Source organism: Vulpes vulpes, chromosome 1, assembly GCF_048418805.1.
Source record: "Vulpes vulpes isolate BD-2025 chromosome 1, VulVul3, whole genome shotgun sequence".
NCBI lineage: Eukaryota > Metazoa > Chordata > Mammalia > Carnivora > Canidae > Vulpes > Vulpes vulpes.
In genome coordinates, this window is record NC_132780.1 from 17,838,488 (window position 1) to 17,854,384 (window position 15,897).

The following is a 15,897-nucleotide window of genomic DNA, read 5'->3' on the forward strand; positions in this document are numbered from 1 at the left end:
TTCCTTCCGATTTGGCTTTCCAGGAACATGGCTTCACCAAGGAGTCTGGACCGCATACTGAGTTGAATACCAGGTGAGGTTAACCATGTACAGAGAGGGCCAGGGAAACTGAGGCTAGGAAGGACCCAGGCCTGGTGGCCCTGGAGCCATGCTAGCCTGTGTTCTCTGAAGCACTGACTTGGGCCAGGCCCCATGCTAAGCTCCTCATAGAAAACATCACTTCGCTTTGGTTTCACACAGCTCTGTTGGGATGTAGAGTGAGAAAACAGACTCACAGGTGAAGTGAATGGCCACACACTCAGCCAAGAGAGAGCAGAGAACCACCACAAGGTGAGGAAGATGATGACAGCCCCAAGAGCTTAGAGGGTGGTGGTGAGGAAGCGACTCAGAGCTTGAACGTGTGAATAGAAGTAGCATTGACCAGGGCATGGTCACGTGGCATTCCAGCTGCAGGGGGGCCTGGGATGCCTGGCTGGGTTGCTGTATACTTGGCTTAATCTCAGAAAGTTGAAATGCCAGCATAGAGGCCAGGGATGCTAGCATCTTCTGCCATAGCAGTCAGCAGTTCTAATGGAAGCATCTTCTGCCATATGGGTCAGCAGTTGAAAAAGGCCTTTGGGTTGAGCATTAGGACTCAGCAGCTCTGTCTTTACATAGTCATCCGTTCTTTTAGCACACCTGGACTGAGCTACTGTGCTCATCTCTAGCAGAAACTGGGGTACAGAGAGGAGCCAGTCCTGGACTCCAAATATAAGGACTTTCATAAAGGTGGCTTGGGGTTTAGGGGAGTGTAGAGAAAGGATGTGCTCTGGTCTGGTCAGGAAACCTGAACTGAGTCTAGAAGGATGGAGAATTTCTCAGGCTAAAGAGAAAAATTAATTCTTGGCATAGAGGGCAGTGCTGAAGAAAGAAGCTGGACCAAAGCGAAAAGCCCCCATTGACCAGGCTCTGTGCTTATATGCATGGTTTTGTGTGCTCCTCTGTAATTCTCCCTCAGAGAAGTGGGTGCAGGTGCAGAAGTGGGTTTGCAGACTGGTTTCACTCCCCCAGTGTCCCTCACCTAGTAAAGGGCAGAAGGGGGCCTTTGGTGCTCTGTCCTGACCCAAGTCTGCATCTCCGATCTGTGTACCAGCTCAAGTGGAGGGGGGAGAGACTGAGTGCTTACAGAATGGAGCCTGCTTGCTCCCAGCTTGGGTCACCCAGAGTCTTGGGTCAGCTTTGGGGTGGGGCTATAACAGAGTCTGTCTTGGTTCCACAGATACCATCTACGATGAGGATGAGGTCCTCTTGGCCCTGGCGGAACAGCTGGGAACCTTCACCACGCTGGTGGGAGGCCCCGAGTATGTCCACTGCCTGCTGGTGAGTCTGGGAGGCAGGGAGGTCCCCTTGCCCACCCGTTTGGGGGTCACCTTCAAGGAACAGGCAAGCCTTGGACATTCTCTTTAATCCAGTAGATTAGTAGTGGCATTCATATAGCAATACCAAAGATGTACTTGTTTACCTTACTGTTAGCTGGGTACGCCTGACCAGTGCCAGGCCCTACCTGGCACTGTACATATAGGGCTCTGGGTGTGGAAGCCATCTGAGTACTACCACTTCTTTGCTGTGTGACTTGTAAGAGTTACTTAACCTCTCTGTTAAACTTTACTCATCCGTAAAATGGGAGTCATTAAAACATCTTTATAATTAATTTAAGCCCCCCCCCCCCCCCCCCAAAATTAATTTAAGCCGTTGGCACATGGCAAGTACCATCAGGTATTAGCTGCCAGTGTCATTAAGCTGTATGTTTTGAAGTCATGTCCACCCTTTGGGGTAGAGACATTTCTATTTTGTAGATGAGCCACTGGGCATCTGAGAGATTAAGTGTCTTGGCCAAGGCCTCACAGGTAGTAGCAGAGTTGGGATTCTAGGTGCCTGCCTATGCACCCCTGTTCTTGGTGATGGCTAGGGACACAAAGATGGGTCAGATATTAATAGTAACTGCTATTTGTGAGAAGACAAAGGAGAATTCCATTGTCACCAGGGAAAGAGTCCAGTCCTGTGATCTGGGAAGGAGAAGCCTCAGGGCTTTCCCAGTCCCCTGGTTTTCATTGTTCCTCAGAGCCCGCGGCCACTGCTACAACCTGCTCCCCTCCCCTCACCCTGCCCCAATAATTCTGTATGTCATGGTTTCTAAAGACACAGCTTTATATTTGACATCTGCGCTTAATGATGCCTTAACACTTTTCATTAGCAGCCTTCTTCCTCCTTGCATTGTGTGAAATAATGGCACTTCTTAAAATTGGGGGAATTTGGGGTTTGAGCAGATATGGTAACTTTTCTTCCAAGCAGTATTAGGTCTGAAGAAATTGGATAATTATCATTAAATTCTAGTCTGTCAGCTTTCATCTGTGTGTGCGTGGATAATTGATGTGTATGTATACGTAGACAATTGTATGCAAATGTGATCATTTCCTACATTTTACACAGATTAGGGCTGTTTAACACAAGGAACATGATGAGGTCTGGGGACCAGCCTGAAAAGGGTCCTGTGTGTCCCTTGAAACTTTCTGCAAGCCCTAACATTTATCAGTTTTTCTGAGAGAATTTGTGGCTTTCAGCAGCACCTCAAAGGACTTGGGAACAGAAAACGCTGATCCTGTAGCTTTAACAAGGGTCCCTTGGGCCCTCAGGTGGTATAAGACTCAGGCTTGCTGGGGAGCAGGACTGGAACCCTGGAGTCCTTCCCTTACCAGGTCAGGGTCATCCCACACTTACTTTGAGGGAGAGTCACAAGGCCTCTGGGGCTGGTGTTCATGATGTTCACATCAGCTGGCAGACATATCCTGAGGGCCCTGGTCCAGGGAGCACTGGAAACCCAGAGGCCAGGTCCCAGGTCCGAATGCTAGTGCTTCTTGGTGCCTGTAGGTACCTTGCACACAGTCACCTGTCATGTCCCTCAGTGACCCTGTGACATACATACTCGTACCAGCCCCAGTTCACAGATGAGGAAACAGGCTCAAGGTCTGGTTTACGAGAATTGCCTGAGCTGAGAAGAGACTGTCAGGATTTGAACCCAGTCCCCTGCCTCTTAACCACTGCTGCTCCTTTCTACTACCCTCTCAGGGGCTCTCAGTTGCTCTATAGGCTGATTAGAGCTGGACAAGAGAGAAGCTGGGGGACCTTAGAACCTGGAGGAAGCCCTTCACCTGTTTCAGATGGGATGGGGGAGCTGTCAGTGAAGGCTTCCTGGAGGAGGTAGCAGTGGATCTGGATTTTGACAAAGAGAAATGGAAAATGGCTACTGTGCAGTTTGTTCATTCCACAAACATGAGTACCAGCTATGGGCCTTGGGAACCCAGAGGTGTGTCAGAGCCAATCCCAGCCCTTGTTCTCTGTAGAGGTGAAATGGAGTTAATTTCATAGGGATCCATGTAGCTACAGCATAAGGATTGATTCTGTATCCACAACTTTTAACCCTTTTGGAATTGTGGATCCCTTTGAAAATCTGATGAAAACTCTAGAGCCTCTCCTAAAAGTACAGTGATTTTAGGAGGTTCACACCTCTCTCCTCCCCTGTATCTTCTCTGGGTTTGAGAACTCTACCCTCTCTCCTTCATAGGGAGGCCCCCCAGTATAGCTTTTCATTGTGGGAAAGCATTACTTGAAGTTTCCTAGACCTGCATCTTTCTGGGCCCCACACTGATTTTTTTTTATTTGTGCTGAGCCTGGTCTCCTGGGTGATCCTGTTGTGGTCCAGACCTCGCTGCGAGAACCACAGCCTATAGCAACCCACTAGGGCAGACACCATCATGTGACCTAAACACTGCTTGGCTTTGGTTCCCAGGCCTCTATTATGACCAGTTACTCTCTCTGAATGGAACAGGTTAAGCTCCACCCAGAATCACTCATCACATACTGATTGAGTACCCACATCCCATATGCCAGCCTGGGAAGCAGAAAACCCCAGAATGAGGAGGAACAGTTCCTATGGTAGCCTAGTGACACCACCTTCGGCCATACTTCCATGAACCAGTCCAGAATCAGGAACCCTGTGATAGCATGGTATTATGACAGAGGCCACACACTTGGTGGCCTAGTGTTAATGTTTTCCTTTTGAATCGTTGTCAATCTTTTGTAAATGAGATTTTTTTTTGTTCATTTTTATTGTGGTTAAATATACAAATTTAGCCAGTTTTAAGTGTACAGTTTTGTGGCATTAGGTATATTCACATTGTGGTGCAACCATCACCGCCACCTAACCTCTTCCCAAACTGAAATTGTCCCCATCAACCAGTAATTTCCCATATCTTCTCCCCTGCCCCTGGAGCCTGCCATTCTACCTTCTGTGTCTATGAATATGGTAACTCTAGGATCTGCATATAAATAAATCCTACAACGAGTGACCATTTCTGACTGCCTTATTTCAAGCAGCATAATGGCTTCAGTGTTCATGGTATAGCACATGTTAAATGAGATTTTTGGCATATACACAACTGGCCCTTTTGGCTGCTTTTGGAAAATAATTTGCTTTTACCAGCTGTGTTTTCCTACGGTGGCAGCTGATGGAGCTGGGAAGCAGCTGTCCTCCTGAGGCTAGTTGCCACAGTTTCTGCCTCTTTCCATTGTCCCCACCCACCACCTTTGCTCCTTGCTCCATTTTGTTGCCTGCCTGGGCCCTGGAGCCATTTCCAGGTATGATTTCCTGCCTTCTACACATGTCAGGCCACACTGGACTTCAGAGTGCAGACCTTCACACTTTCATTTGAACAGACTAGAATCACTTAAGCCTCTCTTTTTACAGTCTAATGGTTGAGTTCCCGCCCTGCCTGAGGAGCTCTGCTGGGCTCTGGGGACGTAGTGATAAGCCAGTCCAATGTCCCTAAAGGAGCACAACCCCTCAAGGCCTTGCAGTCCGAGCCCCAGGTTCCCCAGTCACGTGAGCTCCTGGGGGCAGTCGCCTATCAGAAGCCACAGCCATGCTTTCAACCCTTTGCAAGCTCAGGAGCTAGGTGGCCTGGTTTGGATCCTGGCTTGGAGCTAGCGCTAGCGTGGGCAAGTTACTGAACTTATCTGCCTCAGCTTCCGCTTCTGTAAAATGAAGACTGTCATGGGACCTTCACAGAGCCAGCGTTGTCCCCTCCCCCATCCCAAGTTGTGTGACACAGTGACCCTGCTTAGAACATCTAGCAAAGAGATGTTCCAGTCAGTATCCACAATTTGTGCACTGTGAGGAACTAATGACAGCTGTGGCCTTCTGCTCAGAAAGCGATGTGTATAATTGTGAGGTTCATGGCCCCCAGTGAAGCTCCTTCAAGGACCTCTTTGTGATGTTCTTTGTTAGGGCTCTTCAGGAAGGCCTGCTGGGTAAAGGCTGGGATGGAGAAGTCACAGAAGGTTTCTCAGAAGAGATGAGCTACAAAGGGCATGGGGTTGGGGTCAAGGCTGGGGTAGTGGGGAGGAGACCTGCTGTGACCTTGTACTATATGCTGCAGCCACCCCTGGAGTCGCTGGCCACGGTGGAGGAGACGGTGGTGCGGGACAAGGCGGTGGAGTCCTTGCGGGCCATCTCGCATGAGCACTCACCCTCTGACCTCGAGGCCCACTTCGTGCCACTGGTGAAACGGCTGGCGGGTGGCGACTGGTTCACCTCCCGCACCTCGGCTTGTGGCCTCTTCTCTGTTTGCTACCCCCGCGTGTCCAGTGCCGTCAAGGCAGAACTTCGACAGTGAGTCTCAGCCTCCCCTCAGCTTGACCCCTTCTCTCAGGCTCTGCCCCCACTCCCACACCCGTGCCTTAGAGAGCCTGTGTGCCCAGGGCTGATCCAGACACAGCCTCTTGTTCATTTAGGAAATGAAGAATTGATAGCTCCTTTCTCCCTTTGGGCATTGTGAGGATTTACAAGAATTACCACATATAAAGTGCTTAGAACAGACTCTGGCCCATAAAAGCACCCCACCCTGTGACGTTACCATCTTAGACCTGCCGCTGGTCCAGAACCTGCACAGATACACTGGTGAAGTTTGGCTGCTTGCTCCACCCTCTTGCCCTTAGGCTTGATACCCCAGAGAATTCCTTGTATGTAAGGCTCACCTCCAGGAACAGTGAATGAAAATTAAAAACTTAATGGTTTAAAACTTCCCATTAGTATGTGTTCCCCCACTCTGCACTGTTTTTACTCACCAACTCCACAGACTGTTGAGCTGCAAGCCAAGGCCCTGAGCTCTTACACAGGACAGAATACTGGCTTAAAGCTGCCCATATGTGCTTAGAGATCTGCATGTGTATGTGCATGCATGCATTCCCCCACACTCCTGAAAAGTAAAATTAAAACCTTTGGGGGACTCCTGACCAGCATCTTAGCTCAACAACTTTATAGGGTCAGCACCTGCCATTCACTGGGCCTAACAATGTATAGATCTGCTTTTATACACGTTATCTCATTTAAATCTCATCATGACCTTGTGCGGTGGGAACGGTCACCATTAGCTTTTTATAGGCCTGGGAAGACTTAAGAGAGCTTGTTGCTTGCCCATGGTCACTCAGGCAAAGCCAGACTTGCATGATTAGTCTGTGCTTTCTCCTCACTGCCTCTCCATGCTGCTGTGGGATCCTAGGCATTCCTCCTCCTGAGTCCCACTTTCAACTCCTAGGTACTTCCGGAACCTGTGCTCAGATGACACCCCCATGGTGCGGCGGGCCGCAGCCTCCAAACTGGGGGAATTTGCCAAGGTGCTGGAACTGGACAATGTCAAGAGTGAGATCATCCCCATGTTTTCTAACCTGGCCTCTGACGAGCAGGTGGGTTCTGCTCCCCAGCCGCCTACTCCATCTCCTTCCCCTGGCAGACCCTGTATCTGAGAGGGAGTCCCAGAGCTAATGGGCCTCTGGTGTCCTAACCCTGCTCTGATCCTCTCCCTAGGACTCAGTGCGACTGTTGGCAGTGGAGGCATGTGTGAACATCGCCCAGCTACTGCCCCAGGAAGATCTGGAAGCCCTGGTGATGCCCACCCTTCGCCAGGCTGCTGAGGACAAGTCATGGCGTGTCCGATACATGGTGGCCGACAAGTTCACAGAAGTGAGGATTGTTAACAACTCACAAATCGGGAAACTGAGGCCCTCAGAGGGGTAGGGATGGTGCCACATATAGGAGCTGGGGTTTTAGTTAAACAGATTATCAGATGTTTGAGCAATAAGATCTCTGATCATCTGGCTGGGTCTCACTTCATAATGCCCATGCTCGTTGAGTAATAGTGGCAACCTAAAATGCTGTGTAGGGAAGGATTCTGAGGCCAGGTTGTTCTGTGGAGAGCTCTGGGAGCAGAGAATGGTAGTGTGTGTGTGCTTTCATCATAATAGAACAGCTCCTTTTACAAAAGAGAAGGCCTGGCCTGTGTTAGTTTTGGGGGCTGCCATAACAAAGTACCACAGACTGGAATAGTACTTTATTCCCTTGCTGTTCTGGAGGCTAGAAGTTTGAAATTAAAACGTCAGCTGGGATGGTTTTTCCAAGCAAGATCTCCCTTTTTTAATTAATTAATTAATTAATTAATTAATTATTGGGAGCGCAGGGTCAGGGGAGCAGAGGGAGAGGACAAGCAGACTCCACACTGAGCACAGAGCCCACCAAGGGCTCAGTCCCAGGACCCTGAGATCATGACCTGGGCCAAAACCAGGACTCCAGCACTTAACCAACTGAGCTACCCAGGTGCCCCTCCAAGCCTTCTTTCCTTGGCTTGTAGATGTTCTTTTCCTGCATCTTCACATGGTCTCCCCTCTGTGCCACACCTGTGTCCTAACCTCCCCCTCTTATAAGAATTCCAGTTATTTTGGATTAGGACCACCTAAATTACTTCTTTCAAAATCCAGTCTTCAAATACAGTCACTTTCTAAGGTACTGAGGAGTTAGGACTGTAATATACCAATTTTGGAGGCTCAGTAGTTCAGCCTGTTGCACAGCTCAAAACTTTGGTCAGAGTGACATCACCAGGCAGACAGGACAGGGGCAAGATCCCAAGACAGTGCTCTTTCCACAGAGACCCAAGTTTGCATATCCTGTCATCATGTTTATTGATCACCAGCCCTTTTATGAGTGCTGGGGATTCAGTGGATTCAGCACATTCCTAGCCTCCAAAGAGCAGGTAGCCTGAAGGGGAAGGTCCACAGAGCTAGATGGAAACTGTCAGTGCCAATCTGACAAACCTGCATGGGGCATTGAGAAGAGGAGATGGTGCTGCAGCTAGTTTTAGAAGACAGATGGGTGAGAGCTGGGGTAGGACTGTGTTCCAGCAAAAAGGACGGCGTGTGTGGGGTCCTGGGAGTCCAAAGCCAGTGTGAGAGAGCACACAGGGCTTCCTCTTAAGGTCCCCATGTGAGAGAAAGCTGGAGAGAAGCTCGGGGTTTGAGCCATGGGAGCCACTCCACCCTGTGGCTCCATGTTCCCGTAAGTGTGCTTATTTACATCATGTTCGCTGGAAGGACTCAGAGCCTCAGGATGACATTTCCTGGGACCATTGATGTTCCTGTGAAACTGTTCCCAGGAGGCTCAGTACCATGGTTAAAGACAATTCTTCCATCCTTGGCTTCTGGACAGCATGAACGGGATTATGTTGGGTTTCATTTTATTTTATTTTATTTTATTTTTTTTTTATTTTTTTTATTTTATTTTTTAAAAGATTTTATTTATATATTTATGCAAGACAGAGAGAGAGAGAGAGGCAGAGACACAGGCAGAGGAAGAAGCAGGCTCCATACAGGGAGCCCGACATGGGACTCGATCCCAGGTCCCCAGGATCACAGCCTGGGCTGAAGGCAGCAGTAAACTGCTGAGCCACCCGGGCTGCCCTACATTGGGTTTTAGATAAAAGCTCAACAAAGGCAAGTATTTTAGATTCAAGCAATGTCTGGTGCCCAGGAGACACTTAGTAAATGTCTGTTGAATGTCTAACAGGCAACATTTGCCCCAGGTAGCGTTGGGCCCATCAGGGTTTCTGTTCATTGTCGTCTTAGTCATGAGCTATCCTGCTTCCTACTAAGTCTTCAGGAGCCAGCTTTGAAGCAGAACACAGGTGCCTTCCCTGGCATGCCTTCCCCCATCAAACTTGATGCATTTAATTATATGACATGAGTAATATGTGGTTTGATAACCAATTTGAAAAATATAGAAGAATATAAATTAAAATGAATGTTTAATATTAAAATTAATAAATTACAAAAAAAAACCCAAAGAGCCATTATATCACTAGAATGTTTTTGGATCAGATAATAGAAAACGCTATCCCAAAGAGCTTGAGCAGTAAGGAGACCTATTATTTTTAATGCAGACAGCACCACTATGCAGTAGGTACTGTCATGGCCCTCACTTTGCTTTTGAAGAAATGGGCTCAGAGAGGCTTGGAGTCTCACTCAAGCTCACCCCATGGTGCTAGGAGTATATTTCAGCAGTGATTCCAAGGGCTGTGTTCTTCTTACCCCAGTTCTGGTGCCTTTAACTTTGATTCTGGTCTCATTCACCCAGAGTACCTGCCCAGCCCTCTCACTCTCCCTGCTTTCTGTCTGCAGCTCCAGAAAGCTGTGGGGCCTGAGATCACCAAGACAGACCTGGTGCCCGCCTTCCAGAACCTAATGAAAGACTGTGAGGCTGAGGTGAGGGCCGCAGCCTCCCACAAGGTCAAAGGTTGGTGCTGGCAACCAGAACACAGCAAATGGGGGGTGTCCAAGGGGCTTGAGGCAGAACCAGGACATCAGGTCTCACCTGCCTCTGCCTCCCTTTCCCCTCCCACAGAATTCTGTGAAAATCTCTCTGCTGACTGTCGGGAGAATGTGATCATGACCCAGATCTTACCCTGCATCAAGGTAATGGGGAGATTGGTAGGAGGAATAGGGGAGATCTTAGCCTGCTGAAGAGAAGGGGTGGACATTGGGCTTTGTGGACATTCAGAGGCAGACAATCCCCAGCCTTCTAGGACCGGGCAGTCTTGGGTTGGAAGCAGTTGGGGTCCCCGAGTGCAGGCAGAATCTGAAGTTTAAGGCTGAGCTTGGAGGTGAGAATGGTTCCCCTCAAAAGTTCCAAGAGCTTTGGGATGAGGGTGGGAGGCTTTCAGGAGCAGGGCTCATGGAGCTTGAAGTAGGTGAGACAGGTAAGAAACTGCCTTATACCATTGTACCCTAAATCATCCCTGCTCTGTGAAGGAGAAGGGCTCAGGCCTCTTAGGAGGTGGAAGTCTGCTTGGTCACCTGCTGCTGCAGGGGTCGTTCTGACCCTGTGGCACCCACTTCCTTCTCCCTCCCAGGAGCTGGTGTCAGATGCCAACCAACACGTGAAGTCAGCTCTGGCCTCAGTCATCATGGGCCTCTCCCCCATCCTGGGCAAAGACAACACCATTGAGCACCTGTTGCCCCTCTTTCTGGCTCAGCTGAAGGATGAGGTAAGGGTGCTGGGAAGGCCTTGAGACCTGGGTTGGCAGAGGTGACAGGTAGGTCAACTACTTTGCCAGATTGGCCAGAAATCTCCTAGAATCTTAACTGACACTCAAGTCTAGAATGAGTTGAATACTGGTGGGCACGCCGGGCTGTGCATTCACTCTTTCACTTTATTAGGCAATGGTTTTGCGTGCCTTTGCTCTGTGCTAGTTCTTCTTCTGGGTATCAAGCATATCAGAAAAGACTAAGACAGTTTTGCTCCTCAGAGACCTTCAGATTAATGGTGAGAGAGGCAGTTGGGCAATCCCATGATTCTATGATACATAGGTGCTGTGATATGTTCAGGTCTTGGGATTTAGGTGAAGATGCTGTAATGAAGACCCTCATAATACAGTAGCTTACGTAAGATAATTTTTTCACAAGAGTTCACAGCTAGGTGGGCCTACACTGGGAGTTAGCCCTGCTGACCTCTGTACTCTTTGGGTATGAGGCAGCTGCTCTGATTTTCACCACCCCCAGCTAGCATACAGGCAGAAGGGATTAGACAGCAGGAAGTGTAGTCCTCGTTAAGGGCAAGGCTCAGAAGAGAGCACCCATCATCCATCTCTTTGCACCCTACATTCCTTATTGGCCAGAGCCAGTCCTGTGACCACACCTTGCAGTTCAGTTGGCCCAAAGTACAGGGAATCTGAGCATGTGCCAGGTGATGGCTAGACAGGTTGTGGGGTGATAGCCAGGGAGGGAGTTTGGACTTGAACTATGGGCAGCCAGAGGAACTGGAACAGATCTGGGTGTTAGAAAGGAACCCTGGGGTTACTGTCAAAAAGAAAGATTGCAGTGGGGAAGCCAGAAAAGGTGCAGGGAGACCAAACTTGTGGGGGAGGTGTGGTTGCAGAGATGTGGTGTCAGGACCATGTAGGGCAGGGGGTGGTTTGCACACTCCATGGTTTTTGTCCTGGTGGTGATCAGGCAGATAGATGGTGAGACTGTTCACTGGTGTGTGACTTCCATGCTGCCAAAGGCCTCAGTCTCTTTCCACCAGCACCTCCAGCCCACGCAGTGCTTGGAAATCATGTCAGCTTTGAATCCTCTGCTCTGCCCCAAAATAGCACATTTTAAAATTCTGCCTATGATGGGATAATCTCTCAGCCCCAGAATTACAAAGCAGGGTTTTCTTATGTGGAAGACAGTGTGCCTTTTAAAAAGAACCTTAGTAATCTTACTTTTGATCATTTATTTGTATCACTTGTTAAAGTTTAAGCCATAATTAATTTTTATGACTTAAATTTTAGGACCCAAGTAAAGTGCTTCACACACGTTTACTTTTATAGGCATGTTTTCTGTGGCTATAACTTGTTATAAATATAATTTGTATATACTTCTTAAATGGGAAGAGCTTGGCTGGTGAGAGTCCCTCAAATTGGCTCCTGTGTCCTTTTAACACCTCACCAGAGTTTGGGGGAGCATTTTGCTTTCTGGCATCAAGGAAAGATCCACATTCAGCCTGAGTGTGAAGGTGAGCCCACATGGGCAAAAACAGAGCCAGAGCCAGTTTCTGGTCCTGCTGCACCTTTAGCAAGTGCTTCACGGTGATCTTCTCCTACAGCACCAGGGCAGTTTCCCTTGCAAAGAAGGAAAGAGAAAAACCCATCATGGTTTTCTTGGCTTATATTTAAAATTTCAGTTTTAGATCTATAAACTTTATATTTTATGTTTGATAAGGTTTATAAACTTACCCAAATAAAAAGGGCCTTTTTCTGGGTATGCCTAAAAAGGAGTTTTTTTGTTTTGTTTTTTTAAATGGGGTAAAGCATTGTATTTGCGCCTTCTCTTCTTTTGTGTTAAGGACACTGTTCCTTACATACCAAGGGCTCAGAGGTGATCTAGGAGCGAGGCAAAAGCCAGCCCTGTCTTTGGAAGGGTAGGTTTTGGACAGTCTAGGCCTGCTGAGTTAACCTTTCACTGTACACACTCACTTGGTTTATTGGTTGATTTTTGAGCCTTGTTTGTTGTTGTTGTTTGTTTTTTATGATCAGAATAGTTTCAACAAAGAAATGTTTTTTTCTACCTTCTCTGAGAGTAAGTTGTGGTTTGTGGGAAAGCCCTCATCTGAGAAAGGCTTTTCCTGTCTCTGGTCTCTGGCTGACACTCAGTCTCAGAATTATACCTGACCTTTTCAGATGCCCCAGCAGGGATTGCTCTTCAGCTCTGGTTCAGAGTTCCTCCACTGGGCCTTCTGAGTTGGGCTCTCTGATGCTTGGGAATGGGGGGAAGTAAGTCTCTTGACGCAGGAGGCGTGATTTGGCTCCTGTGCTGTGGCAAGCCCTAGTAGGTTTTGTTGGGTCCTCATTTCTTTTTGCCTCCAGAGGTGAGACTTATGTGGGTTGTAAGTCTTTATGTACTACATGTACATAAATACATGTAGTATTTTCCATCTTTAGAATTGTAACATTCAGAAAAAGGAAAGAGGCCCATTCACTGTCAGGACATTTCTCTCACAGCCCTGGATAGGTGCTGTAACTCCCTTAATTCTTCATCATATTTGAAAATAGGCCAGACTCAGCCTATGGGTCTCCACACAGTACAGAAAGGCCATCATGATGGTTTTATATGCATTTCAAATGTTTTTTTATTCAATGAAACCTCAATCTAGTTAATTTTCAACATATTCAAAGAAGAAATTTCCCTCTATATTGGGTGTTACAGATGCCTTCATACTAAGTGAGGAAAGTATGAAAGACTCTCTCCTTGCCCTTCTCAGCCCTGACTCTGACCACATCTTGGTCCACCCAGTTGACTTGGATCATCTTCATTATATTCTGCTGGAGTAGATTCTGACACATGCACGTCCAGACTAACTCGCTTTCCTAGACTGGGGTTAGAGTGGCATGGCAGATGGAGCTGTTCTCACTCCAGAAATCTTTCTAAGGAAAACAAAGAATAGGTATACAATCTCTAACCATTATGACAGTTCAGGCTTTTACAAATGTGAGGTACAATGTTAATTTAAGAAAAGCAACTGAGGGGCGCCTGGGAGCTCCACTGGTTAAGTGTCTCACTCTTGATTTTGGCTTACATCATGATCTCAGGGTCATGAGATCAAGCTCTGAGCCTTGCATTGGGCTCTGTGCAGGATGTGGAGCCTGCTTAAGATTCTCTCCTTTCTGCCCCTCCACTCCCCCCCAACACTCTCTCTCTTTAAAAAAAAAAAAAGAAAAAAGAAAAAAGTTAACTTAATGTTTAGTTATTTACCTGAGTTTATGTAATTTATGTAATCAGCATTTTGCAAACATCTGAAACCACTCTATAAGATTTAAACAGCTGTCACAGAAAAAGGAAACCAACACAGTGGTCAGTACTGGGATATTTCTGCCCTCTTTCAGTATCCTTGGCTCTAGAAAGAAATGAACTATAATACCATCTTGGGAGGGGAAATGGGGTTGGTTCTTAGAATTCTTTTTTAGCCATTGGACTAGCCAGCAGGAAGTTGTCTGCCTTGTGTTCCTAAATGAGAGCCTTACTGTGTTAAGTAAAGGAAAGAGGCACTTGTTGGCAGGACTCTGGGGAGTTTACTTGAGAGGTGCCAGCCGAACCCGTCTTGTCTTCTCAGCAGTTGCCTTACTTTTCACTGCTTTTGCTGCATCTGTGTCCCCACTACCATGCTCAGGTTCAGTGGTTTGCTATAAAACCCTTTCAGAAAAGCTGTTACAATTGTGGTTGCTGTTGGTCACAGGCAAAGGACAAATGAAAGTCAGCAAGGGAACAGGTGCCCTGGGGAGCCTCAGCATGAGGATCCCAGTGTCTTCTCCCATGGAGTCCTGTGGACGCTTCTTGAATCCCCCACGGGTGACATGTGACAGCACCCATAGAGTATTGCCAACCACAGAAGGTGGTTGAAGGTCACTGTGCCTTGATTTCCAGGGATTTTATTGGGGATTGGTCACATACCCATAGAATGGAGCTGCCTGTATGTTGACCTCAGTTACTCTGTCTCCAAGGCCCTCTAGAGGTCAAGTTAATTGCTTGATCCTTGCTGAGGAGTCATGTTGTTAGCATAGTCTGTCTGGCACAGCCCAAGTCTCCCAGGTAACCACAAAGACCTCTCATCAGGCAGGATATTCCAGAGACTTAGAGATATTCTCACAGAAGCTGGTCAAGGACCCAACCCTTGTTAGGAATGTGCCTCATTTGAGCAACCTGGACCTGCTGAGTTAACCCTTTATTGTACTGCACACTTGTTTACTTGAGTCACTGAATTGTGTCTTATTTGGTTCAATTTAGGATTCCTTGTGATGTCTGCCATCTAGGAATGTGTAATTTGACACAAGGATCTAGTAGGGCTTCTGTTTGATTAATAAGAACTAACTGTGTTTATGTATCTTTTCTTACATGTTGTTCACATACTTTATGGAAGTAGGTGGGGTACGTACATCTGTGTATGTGTGAGTACACGTATAGTAACATATATGTGTATACATATATAGTAAGTCAGTGCTCGTAATACTGGTAGTCAACAGGCAGCTCAAAAGTATTTCTTTATCCCATTGTGCATTCTTTTAGCAGAAACATATTGAGCACCTGCTATGGGCCAGAGACTATGCCAGTTACTGGAGACATAAAGGATGAATGAGATGTACTCCTTAACAGAGTTCAAAGACTAGCAGGGAGAACAAAAATCAGAGAACTGATACTAATGAGCTCCCACACATCAAGCATCTTGTGGATCAGATGCCAGCAGGCACTTTGATGGCCTCAACCACCCTCAAGGCTAGATGTATGCTTCTCTGTCACAGATTAATATCCAGGGAGTTATTGCCCCTTGCTGATGGGCTCCCAACTGACACGCAGCAGAGTGGGAATGTTAATCACATCTCTTTTTTTCCAGAGCAACATATTTTTGTAGTAATTCCTGCAGGTTCTTCAGAACAACTACGCATGTCTTGTGGTCTGTGGTGAGATTCAAAACGCTGCCTCACATAATAACCCATGCATGCTACTTGCTCAGGAGAAGCTGGGCAGGGCAGTAGCAGGCCCTCAGGAAGTGTGACTTCTATGGAGTTGATGAGGGGCAACTCTCAGCCCTCTTCTGGGCCAGGTACATCTTCTCAGACTCTTGTCTCCTCAGTGTCCAGAGGTGCGGCTCAACATTATCTCCAACCTGGACTGTGTGAATGAGGTAATCGGCATCCGGCAGCTGTCCCAGTCCCTGCTGCCTGCCATTGTGGAACTGGCTGAAGATGCCAAGTGGCGAGTGCGGTTGGCCATCATTGAGTACATGCCCCTGCTGGCTGGACAGCTGGTGAGTAAGGTGGCTTGGGACCAAGCACCATTGTGTGCAGTGTGTCTAGGGTTATGACAATATCCTTGGGGCCCGTGAGGGCTATCTGAGGAGAAGGAGGAAGGGGCATGGGAAATGGGGCTTATAAGGTGAGTAGACTTTAGTTAGAAAAAGAGAAGGGAAAGGAGCTCCCCAGGTGAAGCTGAGAAGTGTCCGAT

At 47.6% G+C, this 15,897-nt stretch overlaps 1 protein-coding gene across 1 annotated transcript in view; it reads left to right on the top strand.

Annotated features, from left to right (window-relative positions):
* PPP2R1A (protein phosphatase 2 scaffold subunit Aalpha) overlaps positions 1-15,897 on the top strand; it is a 37,704-nt gene that overhangs the window by 16,549 nt on the left and 5,258 nt on the right. The window contains exons 3-10 of the mRNA XM_026014113.2: positions 1,259-1,359; positions 5,475-5,707; positions 6,633-6,780; positions 6,902-7,057; positions 9,541-9,655; positions 9,764-9,834; positions 10,272-10,406; positions 15,527-15,700. Of these exons, the coding sequence (XP_025869898.1) occupies positions 1,259-1,359; positions 5,475-5,707; positions 6,633-6,780; positions 6,902-7,057; positions 9,541-9,655; positions 9,764-9,834; positions 10,272-10,406; positions 15,527-15,700 (1,133 nt within the window). The remainder of the gene's footprint in view (positions 1-1,258; positions 1,360-5,474; positions 5,708-6,632; positions 6,781-6,901; positions 7,058-9,540; positions 9,656-9,763; positions 9,835-10,271; positions 10,407-15,526; positions 15,701-15,897) is intronic.